Source organism: Raphanus sativus, chromosome 5 (genome assembly GCF_000801105.2).
Source record: "Raphanus sativus cultivar WK10039 chromosome 5, ASM80110v3, whole genome shotgun sequence".
Lineage (NCBI taxonomy): Eukaryota > Viridiplantae > Streptophyta > Magnoliopsida > Brassicales > Brassicaceae > Raphanus > Raphanus sativus.
In genome coordinates this window covers 37,427,401-37,442,120 of record NC_079515.1, presented here as the reverse complement: position 1 = coordinate 37,442,120, position 14,720 = coordinate 37,427,401, and the positions used below count along the sequence as shown (strand labels likewise).

Below are 14,720 nucleotides of genomic sequence, written 5' to 3'. Positions count from 1 at the left end.
CTGTTGTTTCATTCACCAGCGGTGATTCAAAAAGTGGATTTCATGAACATACAAACTACATAACTGTTATTTGCACCTTGAGAAAAAAAAAGACAAAAGCTGAACATGCCAGTCTATATATATATAACTATCCTGCAGCACAATCTCTTCACTGCTCTTCACTTAGTTTGGCTTTGCAGCTTTTGAGATGAAGATTGTAATGAACAAACGCCAAATCTTCAAGCCGCTCTTGCTCAAAACTGGTCATTCCTTCAGTGAGCACCAGCTTCTCTGCTAATTTACTCTGTAGTTTGTACCTTGAAGCACCTTCACATGTCTGGCTCAGAATCTTAATGGCGAAACTCTGCAGTTCTGGGTGATTGCTCGCCTTTTGAGCCCACCACTCAGCTGCAAAGAGAGAATCAAAAATGACAAAACTCTTTTGTCACTAACTGATTCCAAGAACGCAAGTGTCTGCAAAACAATACAACTACATATGAAAACTCAAGAGGTTCACACACACCTGGAGTGATTCCAGTGATCTGATCAGCTTGACTGGCCTCGTTAAAACAGTCATCACCAACTCTGTATATGTCAAGCTGAGTAGCAACTTTAACTTGAATGTCACTTTCTTTTACTACATGAACCAGAGAAGCGCAAAGACCGGAGGCTACTTCTGAATCAAGATGGAAATCATCCGAGTAGAAAGTAGCCGGGTTCAGGAAGTAACCAGCAGCATGAAGAGGACTGTGAAGGTGCTTGTTCCAGACATCATCAATCACATCCCACAACGGCTCATAACATGATTCCTTGTTATTGAATTCCCTGGCGATTATCTCCTTTATGACATCCATAGTTTCATAGATATTCCCAACATGCTGATTGTTGGGCTTAGAGAACCAGAGTAGACCGTGAATCAGAGGAGATGTGCATTTCAGAACTTTGTCAACAGCTTTCCAGAAAGTTGTATCATTCACCAACTTGGAGACTCTTATGTCTTCTTCGTTGTTACAATCAGATAAAAGAAACATGGCTGCCAATTCGTTCTTGACCCTGAAAATACTCTCTAGAGTTAAGTACGGCAAGAAAAACTCAAACTCTGAGGAGGCAGTCATGTCTATTGAGAGACTGTGATCTTGATCTCTGACAAGCTTCAAAACCAATGGATTGTTGTTGATGAAATCTGTAATCACATTGACAGCGTCAACAATGTATCCAAGTGAATCTATCTCTCCAATCTTCAACAACATAAGCTCAAAGCAGTGAGATACACTCACAGACCAGAACGCTCCCTTCTTGTTACTCGCATAAGACTCTCCTAATTCACCAACCCAACCAGAAGCTGAGCATGCAACAATCTGGACCACGTTCTGCACTCCAACTTCATCAACAAGCCCATCCACTAGAGATATCAAAGCGTTGATCTCGTGTTTTATGTCAGAGACATCTAAAGATGTTAGATACACCGGACCAGCCGGACAGTCCGCAAGGAAAGTAACAAGATCACGGCCTCTACTGTCAACCCAAGCTTCCAACAAGATGCTGCAACCTGTGACCGCCCATGAATCTTTGATCTTCTTCACATACTCTTCCACTTCTCCCAACGCTTCCTGAAGCATCCATCCTTTTAAATCATGGGAATCAGGAAGAGTACCATCACTTGCAGTCATCATCATCATCTCTCTAAAGCCTGATGAATCCACAGCTGAAAAATCGAAAAAGCTTGCATAGGAAGAGCACTGACCAATCCACTCTTGGGACTTGTTTGGCAACAAAACCATTTGGTTAGCCTCCACAGCTGTAGGAGAGACACTTCCTCCGGGTGAATCTTGGCTTCCTTGATGCTTATGAGCATTAGCTTTCTCCATTGTAACCACATCTCCTCGAAACCACTCTCTAACAGTAGATGTAACATGTTCACAGGGAGTCACATCTGGACCTACACCAGCCAAGTGACATTTCAGATGTTGCAAGCCAGACATTTCTTTTCCACAGTGTTTGCATTGAACCCGCCTTCTCTTCTTGTTTACCCAAACTCCATGCTCATGAATATCCATGGAAGTATCAGCCTTTCAAAGATTCGTCCACACTAAAATCATAAAACACAGAGAGAGAGAGAGAATCAGACTTAATAAAAGCATGTTACGATTCTCACAAAGTCACAACAGTTTGTGAAACAAAACAAAAACATGCATCAAAATCAAAACTTTGAATCCCGAACTTGATCTCACAGCGATTGATATCTTGCATGTTCATGGAGAGTAAAGAAGGAAACTTTAAGCTTTACAAAGATGAAAAAATCATGCCTAATGCTCAAGCTTGTCTCTTTTAAGTGATAAAAGAAGATCAAAGCCAACAACTTTTTTTGTATAAATGGCAACGAGAGGTTACCTGAGTGTGGCTGAGTCAAAGCGAGTCTACGCGCCGAGTGGGGATAACAGGAGACGACAAGACAAGACCCAGAAGAGAAACAAAACCCTTGTTCCCTAGAGAGTGAAAGCGGAAAACTTGCTCTGTCTCTGTTAGATAATTGTAATTAATGAAGGTCTCGTCTATTTATAGTAACCTCCCTCTCTTTCTAGGCTTCTTAATCACCCTTTTGATATTGCAATATGTTTACCTTGAAATTAGACTTAAAAGAATAATTAAACAAGTTGAATTCAGCAAGCAAATGTAAGGGAACACTTTAACACGTGTCCGAAAAAGATCTACATTACAAACATCTATTTTTGAGTGACAACACCACTTGCTATCTCTCAGGATCTTCAGATTCAGTGTTGTTCTCAACCCTGCGACGTTTCTGAGGGGATTCACATTTGTCTTCTTCGGTTTCAGAAGCTATGTTCTTTGTCTGAGGCAGAGACTCTTCGTTTTTAGACATGTTTTTTTGACAATCTGATGTCTGAGAAGAAGAAGAAGAAGACATAAGCATTCCGGTTTTGCGTTGTTCTTCCAACATCTTTTCCAAGTACTTAGCATGCTCTTCTATTCTTAGCTGAAGCACCCGTTGCACCTGCACGTTTTATCAGTTCACAAGATTGGTTATACTAACAAAATCTCCAATTATTCTTTTGCTGAACTTAAAAGTGTAATCTGTATTAGTACCTCGAGCTGTTCATGCAATTGTTTTTGAACTTCCATTTGCATACGCAGAGCTTCAGTTAACTGCATTGCCCTTTGTCCATGGAAGAAGAGAATCACTTCAAGTGATAATAATGTTAAAGCCACAGTGCAAGAAAACACAATGCCTCACCCTTTCTTTCTCTCATCAGCTTCACTATTACTCAAAGCCAGTTTCTTCTCTTCTGTGTTAACATTCCTTTTCTCTGCTGAGGAAAATAAAAGGTCAGTAGTTATGATGGAATATAGAATCTGTGCAAGTAATAATCACAATTAAAAAACTTGGAAGCTTTACCTTCTTTTTTCTCTGGAATATGCTTGGCTAGTCTATACTTCTGCAAGTTCATGATTCGTTTTCAGAGATATTCAGCTAAACTACTTGAAAACTTGGACAAACCCAAACTGATTAAGTACCTGTAAGTGGCTTTTTACATGGTAGATCGTTAAGCCTTCAACATTCATGAGCTTCAGTACAGCCTTGGGAGTGGCCTCTACATGTTTGGAAGCAACATAGGGGTTAAGTGTTATTATCAGCAGATTCTGGTTGAAATAAAAAACAAAGCTTAAAATCCCAAAACTCACTTTCAGGGCCTTCAAGCTTGTCCACAGACTTCAAGAAACTGTCGTGGAGCTCAGCAGTCCATCTCATTCTCGGCTTGTGGTTTGATGCTGCTGCTGCTGCTGAACCTGGAGAAGGGTGAGATGAAACTGCCTCAATGGTCACTGCTCCAGTGACGACGCATCTTTGGCTTTGACTCAGTCCGGTCACTGGATTTGATAATGAAGGCAATGGCGTTTCATAGATCTCCTGATTTTTTCAACCAAAACTAAGTCCCATAAGTGGTGCCAAACACATAAAGAGATGGAGAGACCGAAGTTAAACTTACATCGAGCCTGGGAGTTTCAGAGCGGTCTGTAATGGCCAGCTCAAGTTCATCAGACAAGAACTGCAACTCCATTTGATCTGATAAGCAGTAGCTGTCATTTGAACAGTCAAGATCATGAAAGCCTCTATCAGAAGAAGCATCTCCAGAGAGATTAAAGAAGTCTCTGACATTGTCCCCATCAAATGCATTGCTCAAATCCTCACTGAAGATAGATGGAGATCTTGCAGACTCCTCCACAGCAGAAGCACGCTGGCCGTTAGAAGAAGGATCAGGGAGGAAGGGAAGAGTGTTTCCTAGATGTTTCTGAGCCTCAGAGCTTGAAGATGATGACACGTAGAGATTGGTGCAGAAGGTGGAAGACCGCGAGAACGTGCCCTGAGAACTGTTCTTTGGCGGCCATAGCTGACCAGGTGAATCTGGAGAATGTGAGCGTATGAAAGGAGATTTTGGGTTTTCAGGCTGGACATTTAGAAAGTTATGGACAGGAGGAGATAGAGAAGAGGAGCAAGCTTGTGACGTTGACACAAGCCTATGCCTGTTCATGATTTCTTACACGAATCAATGATTGTCTCTAGCCAAAAAGTTGCAGCTGGCCATGAAGTCGCTGAGGATCAAACATTAGTGACAAGGGTTGAATCAGTTTGTTTAAGTTAACTTCCAGAAAAAAAAAAGGCATATAGAACTTTGGAATCGAAATAGAAGCATCCATCCAGTGTTCCTTTTCTTATTTATTTTTTTTTTTGACTAAATTCAAGCAAACATTACAACAAGTTTTGACATGTTTGTTGTGGAGAAAAACGGTTAGAACTGAACTAGTAAAATTACATGGATTTTTGAGTTTTACCCTACACATCCTAGAATGAGGACTTAACCAGATTTTCAGATATTGAGTGGATGCAAAACGGCACAACCGACACATGAAACTTTTAAAGCTTGCAGAGAGATAAAGCGGATCAGGTCTGAAAAAAAGACACACTCTCTGGTCGGAACGAAAAGAGAGACAAACGGACACATAAACTCAAAATGCAAGACGAAGGAGTTTGGAGAAAGAAGACTAAAGAAGTAGTACGAGGCAGTCAGAGACAAAAACAAAAAAAAATCAGTTTTTTTTTAAAACTAAAGAACAGAGGAACAGAAACGGACCTGACAGGATGATAAAGTCTTCTACTTTTTTTTTTCGTAACTCCTGCTTTCAAAGAAATCAAAAGCTCAGCACTTTCGAGAAGTGATCCCCTCGTGAATCACCAAATGTGACATCAGACGAAAACTTGAAGTTTTATCTGAATCAGAAAGCAAAAGAAGGAAGAGAGAAGGCTTGAAAGGAAGGAGACAAAGCAGATTTGGCTACGGAGGCTTACGAATAGCCATCGAGGGGGAGGAAGTGTTGTACTTCTTGATTGGTCTCCTCCTCACATCACTGGACCTTCTTTCTCATCACCACGCCCTCTTTACTTCACGTGTGACTCACGTACTAACTGAAACCGTTTGTTAAGTCTCCCACGTAGGATCCAAGTGGTTGTGTGCGGATTGCCACACGCCGTTCTATTTTATTTTTAGTTTCCTTTTGTAATTTGATGACGTCATACCGTACCATGTTTTCTCTTGTTAATCATCTTCCTAATCATTATTTTTCTAAGCTAGTGGTATTTGTCTAGTATTTTTCTAACCTAGTGGTATTTGTTTAGTACTCCCTCTGTTTCAAAATAGTTGATGTTTTGATTAATGCACAAGAATTAAAACATACACTTTTACCTAGAATGTATCATTTAAAATATAAATAAAAAACTAATTCAATCAATCATCAAAAGAACTATAAAAACATCATTGGCTACACAATCTTCAATAAACTAAAACTAATATAAAAATACCAAAACATCATGTATTTTGAAACATCAAAACTCTTCAAAACATCATCTAATTTGAAACAGAGGGAGTATTAAATTAAACTATCTCGTATTTGTTCAAAGAACTATATAGTAGTTGATTTAGAAAAACTATATAGTATTTGATTTGGACAAAACTATATAGTAATTAATTTTTTAAAAAACTATATAGCTTTAACACAAAGTTGGAGTTTCTGATTGATATCTGCTTTCTTTTGTTGGGCTTTATTTCTTGTATTGCAATATTATTAAAATTATTGCACCAAATTTTAGCAAAAAAAAATATTGTTAAAACTATTTACAATTTCTTATAAGATTTTCCTTAATATAAAAAGAAAAAAAATATTTCAATAAAAACAATAGTAGATTGGAAAAAGTGCCATCTATACTACTATTTATGTGAAGTTAAATATATAGATGAACTGAAATGTTTTATGGGTTATTCAGTATAATCTAGGTTATACAGAAGCTTCATCGTATATAATTTAGATATTCGTATGGATATAGATTTTTTATTTCGGGTCTATTTGAATATCCAGAAAATAATTTATCAATGTATAACACCTTCTATTAAGGATTAATCTATGCCCTTCAGATCTGGGATATTTATGGTTAATAACCATAGTAAAAGGTATCAAGTATGCTGTTAATTTCTTAAGAAAAGATGTTAGAACAAACGTGTTACAGAAAGAAAAAAAGATGTTGAACAAACAAATTAAAGAATAGTTGATATAGAGACGAATAATGGAGTTTGAATGGGCCAAACTGATAATGATGGATCTGTGGTGTAGTAGAGTAATAAGGAGATGGTTTTTTTAGTGGCAAAATTAATAATCATTGGACTTCCAAAAGGAAAGAGAAAGTAGCATGCATCATCCATGAGTTGGACTTGGATCGAAGGGAGCCATATCTAAACCACACAGATTGGTCCACTCTTGTTTGTCTTCTAGTCTTTACCGTATAACAAAGATAATTATAATTGAATGCTCATTATGGACTATAGAGAATGAGCTCATCTATTGCTTTTTATCTTTGGAGTTGTATAGTTTTATTTCTAAATGAATTGAATTATTATGAGGGGGGGGGTACGTTTTCTTCATCCAGTTATTCCAATATATTAAGCTTTAATTAGTATCTTGTATTTTTTCCTTTCTTGTAACTTTGGAAGACAAACAAGGTCGCATGAAGCTTGGAAATAAGAAAACTACATTTTATAAATTCAACTGAAATATTAAAACCAAACAAGGACTTCGCTTTCGGTTTATCAACAATTCAAAAATTTAAAGCATGGCTCCATCTTTATCAGCTGGACGGCTTTAACAAATTATATTACAGTCCCATAACTTTGCTGGAATTTGTATAAGTTTGAAAATTTCAGATCATATTTTGTTTTCTGCATATATGTATATAAAACCAGAAATGGTCTGAAAACGAAACGAATATATTCCAATCTAGAAATACAAGTTTTTAATTTGTCTTTTTCAAAAAAAAGTTTTTTTTTTAATTTGTTTGTTTTAAAAATCAAAAATAGATGGAGTGGGAAGGCTGACAAAAAAAAAGAAGAAGATGGAGTGGGAAGTGAATAATAGTCGTGTTAGAGGCTCTGGATGCATCAAGTGGTAGAATGTCTCGATCCCAATATAATTTAAATTTCATTTCCCAACATATGTAATTTTTATAATTGACAAACATATATAATTTTAAATGTGTTTTTAAGTATTAATTGATTGGTGGGGGCATATTCAATCACTTTAGCACATTCTCTATCCCTAAAACTCGAATCTCATCATACTTGTTTTTTTAATTTGCATTTGTATAAAAAATAAAGTGTATATTCACTAAAGGTTTAAAAAATCAATTCTGAGTTTGTATTTGCCAATACAAACATGGGCTGCCTACTTTTGTCATATGTTTCGCTTTCGAATGGTTCACGAGTTTGGGTCCACTAATTGCTCAATTATTAAGCTTGTACTGTTGTCTGATCACACGTTTAACCATTTGGGCCTTATAATATAGTCCATGAACATATGGGCCAATCAGAAAAGGCCCAAACTAAAAAAGTCCGGTCAATGGAATCATCAACGGAGGCTCAAAGTCGGGTCAAAATCTTCGCTCAGCGTTCGGACAAGACGACCAGACATGGGACTTCCACATATGTCTATGCTTCGTTTTCGTTCATTAATGGCGTTGACTTTTTGAATTCTCTTGACCATTCTTATTTTTATTTTTTTCATTCTCCTCGAAGATAGGATCTTCAATTTGTCTTCAAGCTCAACGTCGTTGAGGTTCGTTCTCTGCCAAAGTTCATGACTTTATGATTCGATCTGGTTACGCTGGAGCATTGTAATAACCCCGAATTCGATTTTAGCATTAGAATCCGTTCTTCGATCTTGGACGATAATGAGGTCGAAAGTTTACATTTTTATCTTACAGATTCTGAGATGGAAGATGGGAACCGTAGTTTCACAGTGGACGAAGCACTCGTGGAGATGGGGTTTGGGAAGTTTCAACTCTGCGTCCTTGCTTACGCTGGAATGGGTATGGTTGCAGAAGCTATGGAGATGATGCTCCTCTCTTTCGTTGGACCTGCTGTTCAATCGCTTTGGAATCTCTCTTCACGAGAGGAAAGCTTGATAACTAGCGTCGTTTTTGCTGGTATGCTCGTTGGAGCTTACTCTTGGGGTATTGTTGCTGACAAACATGGCCGCAGGTAACTAACTTACCCTGAAGCTTGTTAGGTTATATAAATTTTCTCTTCTGCAGCAGCTTCATTTGATTTGATGTTTGTGCTTTTATCTTTTATCAGGAAAGGGTTTATCATAACTGCGGTGGTGACTTTCATAGCTGGTTTCTTGAGCGCATTTGCACCAAACTACACGTGGTTGATCGTTCTCCGCTGTTTTGTTGGTCTCGGATTGGGAGGAGGTCCTGTTCTCGTCTCCTGGTATCTTGAATTCATCCCTGCACCAAACCGAGGGACTTGGATGGTTATTTTCTCAGGTTTCTGGACCGTTGGAACCATCTTCGAGGCTTCCCTCGCTTGGGTACTTCTTTTCTCAGCTTTCATCATATACTTTGGAGGCTAGCAACATGATGATGATGATAATCTTTTTGTTTGCAGTTAATCATGCCAAGTTTGGGTTGGAGGTGGTTACTTGCACTCTCATCTATACCGTCATCGTTGCTTCTCATGTTCTATAAGTGGACGCCTGAGTCTCCTCGTTACTTAATCCTACAAGGACGGAAAGCTGAAGCTCTTTCCATATTGGAGATGATTGCGAGAACTAACGGAACACAACTACCTAAGGGTGTACTCGCTACAGAGATGGAAACGGAGATGGAAGAGACTATACACCTTCCAACAGAAAGCACTCATCTTCTCAAGCCTGGTGAAGAAGTCGAAGAAGCTCCTCCTCCTCCTGTGTCCAAGATTGTACTGAAATCTGACAACAAGGGACCGTTACTAGTTCTTCTATCTCCAGAGCTAATCAAACGCACTTTGCTACTATGGGTTGTGTTCTTTGGAAACGCCTTTGCTTACTACGGTGTTGTCCTTCTCACCACCGAGCTCAAAATTTCTCAAAACAGTTGCTATCCAAGTGAAAAAGGGTTAACACATTCTTCAAATGATGTCAACTACAGAGATGTTTTCATCGCCAGTTTTGCAGGTACATTGAACATACTTATTTCATCGGTTCTAATTAGCTTGGTTCTCGTTTTGGTTCATTGGTTCTAGAGGTTTAGGATCCATTCAAATTTTTAGAAAATTTGGTTCAGTTTGGTTCAGGTAACAAAGTTAGGAACGGACTAATATCTTAGGTAATTTTTGATCTCATTTGGTTCCGGTTTTTCGGTTAGTTCTGGTTAAAGAGTTAAAATAATTGGTTTTTAGATCAAGTATCAGATTATTTTGGATTTTCAGATAAAAATTTGGATAATTCTGATAATTTTAAATATTTTGGATAACAAATATTCTTTTTGTTCGGATTTTCGGTTCCGGATAAATGCCTAGTTGTAACCTAACAAAATAAAGTCTCTGACCCTTGTGGTTCTTGATCATGTTTGGCTTTCCTCAGAGTTTCCAGGACTACTTATATCAGCGGCAATGGTGGACAGGCTCGGAAGAAAAGCATCCATGTCATCAATGCTATTCATGTGTTGCATCTTCCTTCTTCCTCTGTTAACTCATCAATCTCCAACCTTAACCACCGCTCTTCTCTTCGGCGGCCGTATCTGCATCTCAGCGGCATTCACTGTGGTTTACATATATGCTCCTGAGATATATCCAACGGTGGTGAGAACAACCGGTGTAGGAGTGGGGAGCTCGGTGGGGAGAATAGGAGGAGTACTGTGTCCACTAGTGGCCGTTGGATTGGTTCATGGATGCCATCAGACAATAGCTGTTCTTCTCTTTGAGATTGTGATTCTTGTCTCAGGAATCTGCGTTTGTCTCTTCCCCTTTGAGACCAGTGGCCGTGAACTGACGGATACAATCTCTACGTCCAAAGAGTCCTCTTCATCCTCCGTATAGCCAACAATTCTTTTGATCACTGTAGAGTAGAAACATGATATACGATTCTCATGTACACGGCAGTATACTGTATAAACTGCTTTGTTAAAACAAAAGACCCTTAAAACAAACTATAGAGATGTATAATGAACATTTAATGGAGAAAAATGTAACATTTCCATTTTTAGTATATATACACTAAGAGACTTTTTGAAAATTGATTTGATTATTTATGTTATGGTACATTTATATTGTTAACTGGGAAATTATTTGCGATATCATGTAGGTTAAATTACGAAGAAATATCATGTGATAATCACAGTATTGATAAACAAGTTTATCCTGAGCCCCAAGGAAAAAAAAACATGCCCATGTCATTATCATAACGCTCTAGTAGTGAAAGTTTTGCCCTTTACAGAACATAAGATAGGGTAAAGCTTTTCACTTTGGTTGCATCATCATTTATATCAACAAAGTTGTCCTTGCTTCTTTCATGATCATTTATCAACAACCAACCAAAAAAAAAACAAAACTAGAAAAATTACTGTAACAAGTCTTCTTCTTACCTACGTATTGGCTTCTTGCTACGTAACTTTACATATATAGAAAGATCCTTTGTCCTTACCTACTTATAAAGATTCTGCTTTTTTCTTTGCTCTGCTTTTTTTTTGTTTGAATCAGATTATTATTCTTGGCCTTTAGATAAGCCTCTGTTTAGCCAATTTGATTCATTAGCCTCCCTCTCTTCAGGGTTTGATAGAAGAAGAAGATGATGATGTTATGAAAAACACTATATAATGTTACTTCATATGTCTTTACATGCAGTGTGATTAATAAAAAATGCAGATTACTACACCCATCAATCAAAAGCTTTCTCAGCTTTCTGCATCTCCAAGTTTTGTTTCTTTGTCGGTTTCTCCTTCTCCACATAGGCCTTAAGTTTTGGGAGTGTGATTGTGGAGGAAGACAAGAAAGTCAATGATTGCCTTATCCATATTATTTGCATATTTTCTTTGATGAATAAAAAGAAAAGAAAGATAGATTGTGACTGTCAAAAGAGACACTAGATTGTGTGGTTGATAAGCATATGATTCTTGACCCTTTGAACAAGCAAACACAGATTCAGATCTGTAAGACGTTATCTATTTTATTAAAACAGAAATACACATATAGAAATACCATTAGTTTTCAAAATTAATTACACTCTCATGTCACTGAGAATTAAATTGAGTTTTCTATTTTAATGCTTGTCTTTTTCAGTTAGATTAATGTTTTTTCCTTAAATAAATTTGATTTAAATGTAATTAAATTGAATGTCATATTTTAATACTTGTCTTTTCTAATTAAATTAATGTATTTTCCTTAAATAAAATTTAGTCAAATGTAATTAAATCAAATTAAAAATACATATATATTCAAAAAACTATTGAAAAAACCTAAACTATGTAATATGTTTTTAAAAGTTAGCTTCCACGTTTTTGGCGTTATAATATGTATACCATATATAAACAAATTAATTATTACTACTATAACTTATGAATAAAGTATTTTGCATATATATTAGGTGATTCACTTGTGTTTAAAACTTTCTAATTATTTATTTTTTTGGAATATTATCATCATTTTTTTATAACAAGAATATTCTAGCGATATCAGCTTCATGTTTTGAAAATAAAATTAATTTTATTGCTATGATTTGTTAAAATAGACCGGTCAAATTATATCCTGTCCAATTGGGCTTTTAGAATATTTGTAACTTATTTTTAGTTTGATCCAAACTTATAATATACTAATAATACATTTCAATCATACAATTAAATATGAAAAATGTCAATATAATTTTGATCCAGCATAGTATATTAATATATATGTACATCCAATCTTTTTATAGTTACATAACTGCTGCAATACACATCTAATAAAGAATATATAATACGATACAATAACAAAATATACTCCCTCTGTTTTTATTTGTAAATAGTTTTAGTTAAAAGTGTGAATATTAAAAAAAACTTTTACTTTTAAAAAATAGCATTTAATACATAAATTCAGCCAATAATAAATATGTATGAATTATTTGATTGGTCACACAATATGTACTAAATGTAAAATGTGCTTTGGATTATGTAAACATTTTACGTTGTGAAATAAACATTTTTTCTAAAACTACTTACATATCAAAACAGAAGGAGTATGATATATATAAATCACTAAATAAATATCCGTGTGGTCGCACGGGTCAATATCTAGTGAATCACTAAGAGCATCCACAATGGTGGATTCCATTGTGGAGTCTTTAGAGACTATTTTAGTATTTTTTTTTATTGAATAGATAAGGATTCTTAGCAAAATAAGCAGTCCAATGGTGGATTCCTTTTAAGAATCTTTAGGAGAAAAAAAGTTTTTTTTGTTAAACATATGAAGAACAAGAACAGAGTAAGACAACACTAAACAATGATTCAATATTCATTTCTTATGTTTAAACAAGTCTGAGAGAAGTCCCAAGTAACTTTGTTTGACAACAACAAGTAAAGGTTACCTCGTCTGATCCACATGCTCTAACAAAACTTGGCTGGAAACAAGTAAATAAACAGATTCCAGGCACCAACTGCTTCATCTTCTCGTTGCCACCAGCATGATCCCTTCCAACAAGGATGCTCACGAGGATGCTAACCTGTTTCGCATCTGACATGCCCATCGACAACAACTCATCCATAATTGCCTCCCAAATGAGCTGGCCTCGGAAGAAAAGCCGTGTTCCGTTCTGAGAAGAGAGAAAACATGAAACTTAAGCATCCCTTTTTTTGCCTTGGATAGATTTTGACACTAAGGAGTAACATCCTCTGCAAACAACAACGAAGCACACACTGTTAGAAATGCTCAAAACATGTTAAGCCCAAGATCTTAGATGTTGCTAATGCGAGCTTTTACCAATGCGGCCAATTTTGATGCCAGAACGGGCAAGAGCTCTGAGAGCAGACTGAGCACCAGGACCAGTGGCACGGAGCTTCACGTGCATTGAGGTGATTCCAAGCTCCTTGCATCTCTGAGCAACGTCTTGTGCAGCAAGCATAGCTGCGTAGGTTAACAAGGACATGACACTAAATCAGAAAGTATATCCATTTATTTATCAGCTACCGCTGCAGTGACAGCCTAGAGAAACTAAACAGATCACAAACCTATAGCTAGATCAAGAAGCAAAAAGAGAAGGCAATCATCACAGAGTACCTGCAGAGACGTATCCATAAGCACTTCAAATTCGCAAAGCTTTATGCAAAGAAGAGTATACACAAACATACACATACCAATACATGACCATTCTTTTGTTGGCTTTTGTATTGAATCTGAACGGAAACATATATGAAATTAAACACAGATAAATAAAAGCATCACAAATCTTAAGAGAATGAGTAATAGAGTACCTCTCTTGTGCCATAAACAGCCGCAATTACTTTTGTATTACCCATCCCGTAAACAGCAGAACTAGACAAGAACAACAAGTTTGATTTTTTAATTCATGCAAGTGCCAAATTAGAACTGAGATAAAAGATAGGAAAAAGATCAGTGTTTACCCGTTTGCCCTGGAAACAACTTAATTACTCATTCAGATCGTTTGTGAGATTGGGACTGATCTCAATCAAAGCTTCTATTCCATATCGATGGCTCTGGCGGAAGGGGAACAGTGGTAAGAGCCTTCAATCACTTGAACGAAAGTTTCTGGATTCGATGAAGATCGTATCGACGTGACGGAGAGAGAGGATCTCGTCGCGAGAGAGAGGATGAGTATTGACGGAGAGAGAGAGGAGAAGTTGTGTTGAAATTAAATGAGGTTATGGATGCGAAGAAGAATTGGGAAGTGAATGGGAAGTGAGGAAGAAGAATTGAACAGGGAGAAAAGAGCGAGATGGATGAGCAGAAGAGTTAAGGATCAAATCCTTAATTCCCTTAGCTAAGGATTCATTCTTAGCTACAGGAATTGTTTTAATATTTTTTTAATCCATTTAGCTTAGGAATTGATGCTAAGGATTTGCTAACATCCTCCGTTGCAGGTGGTCTAAAACATAAGTGTGGCTAATGGATCACTTGTTTTTGATATTATCCATGTCTGAGAAATAGATAAAAAAATTTTAAAATATTAACTTGTGACTGATTCTAAAGATTTTTCCTTTTAAATTATAGATTTTTTTGTCTACATAATTTTTCTTTATAATTGTCAATTACTTCTCATTTTACGTTATTTTTTAATGTAGTAATTTGAATAAGGTTTTATTGATGTCTTAACGTTAGAAAGTTTAAAATGACGCAAATAGAACTGATAGAGTTTAAATAGAACTAACAGAT

The 14,720-nt window shown here is 36.6% G+C and overlaps 4 protein-coding genes across 9 annotated transcripts; 1 reads left to right on the top strand and 3 right to left on the bottom strand.

The window, feature by feature from the left end:
• Window positions 1-22: 22 nt before the first annotated feature.
• Window positions 23-2,528, bottom strand: LOC108856544 (uncharacterized). Its single transcript, XM_018630375.2, has 3 exons — window positions 2,371-2,528; window positions 503-2,068; window positions 23-387 (listed from the first exon to the last, which is right to left on the bottom strand). Exons 2-3 carry the CDS (start codon window positions 2,034-2,036, stop codon window positions 149-151), a joined length of 1,773 nt encoding a protein of 590 aa, XP_018485877.1. The 5' UTR covers window positions 2,037-2,068; window positions 2,371-2,528; the 3' UTR covers window positions 23-148.
• A 78-nt stretch (window positions 2,529-2,606) lies between these two features.
• On the bottom strand, window positions 2,607-5,387 carry LOC108856545 (myb family transcription factor PHL6). 2 transcript variants are annotated; one of them, XM_018630376.2, is made up of 8 exons: window positions 5,130-5,387; window positions 3,987-4,590; window positions 3,682-3,907; window positions 3,514-3,590; window positions 3,395-3,434; window positions 3,233-3,308; window positions 3,085-3,154; window positions 2,607-2,992 (listed from the first exon to the last, which is right to left on the bottom strand). In XM_018630376.2, the coding sequence occupies exons 2-8, from the start codon at window positions 4,527-4,529 to the stop codon at window positions 2,729-2,731; spliced, it is 1,296 nt and encodes a 431-aa protein (XP_018485878.1). In that variant the 5' UTR covers window positions 4,530-4,590; window positions 5,130-5,387; the 3' UTR covers window positions 2,607-2,728. The 2 variants fall into 2 exon arrangements, with proteins under 2 accessions (XP_018485878.1, XP_018485879.1); XM_018630377.2 differs by having other exon boundaries at window positions 3,233-3,305; window positions 5,130-5,385.
• A 2,597-nt stretch (window positions 5,388-7,984) lies between these two features.
• LOC108857019 (organic cation/carnitine transporter 7) lies at window positions 7,985-10,596 on the top strand. Of its 2 annotated transcripts, none has more exons than XM_018630937.2 (5): window positions 7,985-8,154; window positions 8,303-8,579; window positions 8,676-8,913; window positions 8,991-9,537; window positions 9,946-10,596. In XM_018630937.2, the coding sequence occupies exons 2-5, from the start codon at window positions 8,311-8,313 to the stop codon at window positions 10,398-10,400; spliced, it is 1,509 nt and encodes a 502-aa protein (XP_018486439.1). In that variant the 5' UTR covers window positions 7,985-8,154; window positions 8,303-8,310; the 3' UTR covers window positions 10,401-10,596. The 2 variants fall into 2 exon arrangements, with proteins under 2 accessions (XP_018486439.1, XP_018486440.1); XM_018630938.2 differs by having other exon boundaries at window positions 7,985-8,212.
• A 2,213-nt stretch (window positions 10,597-12,809) lies between these two features.
• Window positions 12,810-14,429, bottom strand: LOC130512385 (40S ribosomal protein S14-2-like). Of its 4 annotated transcripts, none has more exons than XR_008945910.1 (6): window positions 13,952-14,429; window positions 13,802-13,862; window positions 13,685-13,723; window positions 13,559-13,607; window positions 13,311-13,480; window positions 12,810-13,222 (listed from the first exon to the last, which is right to left on the bottom strand). XR_008945910.1 is itself a non-coding variant. In XM_057010318.1 (6 exons), the coding sequence occupies exons 2-6, from the start codon at window positions 13,844-13,846 to the stop codon at window positions 13,206-13,208; spliced, it is 294 nt and encodes a 97-aa protein (XP_056866298.1). In that variant the 5' UTR covers window positions 13,847-13,862; window positions 13,952-14,429; the 3' UTR covers window positions 12,810-13,205. The 4 variants fall into 4 exon arrangements, 1 of the variants encoding a protein (XP_056866298.1); XM_057010318.1 differs by having other exon boundaries at window positions 13,311-13,454; XR_008945909.1 differs by having other exon boundaries at window positions 13,559-13,723.
• Window positions 14,430-14,720: the final 291 nt, after the last annotated feature.

Coding starts and splice junctions, on each gene's coding strand:
- LOC130512385 (XM_057010318.1), bottom strand. CDS start 13,846: ATGGGTAATACAAAAGTAATTGCGGCTGTTTATGGCACAAGAGAG. Junction 13,724..13,801: donor CTGTTTATGGCACAAGAGAG/GTACTCTATTAC, acceptor GTTTCCGTTCAG/ATTCAATACAAAAGCCAACA. Junction 13,455..13,558: donor GCTTCTTGATCTAGCTATAG/GTTTGTGATCTG, acceptor TAACCTACGCAG/CTATGCTTGCTGCACAAGAC.
- LOC108857019 (XM_018630937.2), top strand. CDS start 8,311: ATGGAAGATGGGAACCGTAGTTTCACAGTGGACGAAGCACTCGTGGAG. Junction 8,580..8,675: donor GCTGACAAACATGGCCGCAG/GTAACTAACTTA, acceptor ATCTTTTATCAG/GAAAGGGTTTATCATAACTG. Junction 8,914..8,990: donor TCGAGGCTTCCCTCGCTTGG/GTACTTCTTTTC, acceptor TTTTGTTTGCAG/TTAATCATGCCAAGTTTGGG.
- LOC108856544 (XM_018630375.2), bottom strand. CDS start 2,036: ATGGATATTCATGAGCATGGAGTTTGGGTAAACAAGAAGAGAAGGCGG. Junction 388..502: donor GATCACTGGAATCACTCCAG/GTGTGTGTGAAC, acceptor CTCTCTTTGCAG/CTGAGTGGTGGGCTCAAAAG.
- LOC108856545 (XM_018630376.2), bottom strand. CDS start 4,529: ATGAACAGGCATAGGCTTGTGTCAACGTCACAAGCTTGCTCCTCTTCT. Junction 3,591..3,681: donor CAAGCTTGAAGGCCCTGAAA/GTGAGTTTTGGG, acceptor CCAAACATGTAG/AGGCCACTCCCAAGGCTGTA. Junction 2,993..3,084: donor AATTGCATGAACAGCTCGAG/GTACTAATACAG, acceptor TAAAACGTGCAG/GTGCAACGGGTGCTTCAGCT.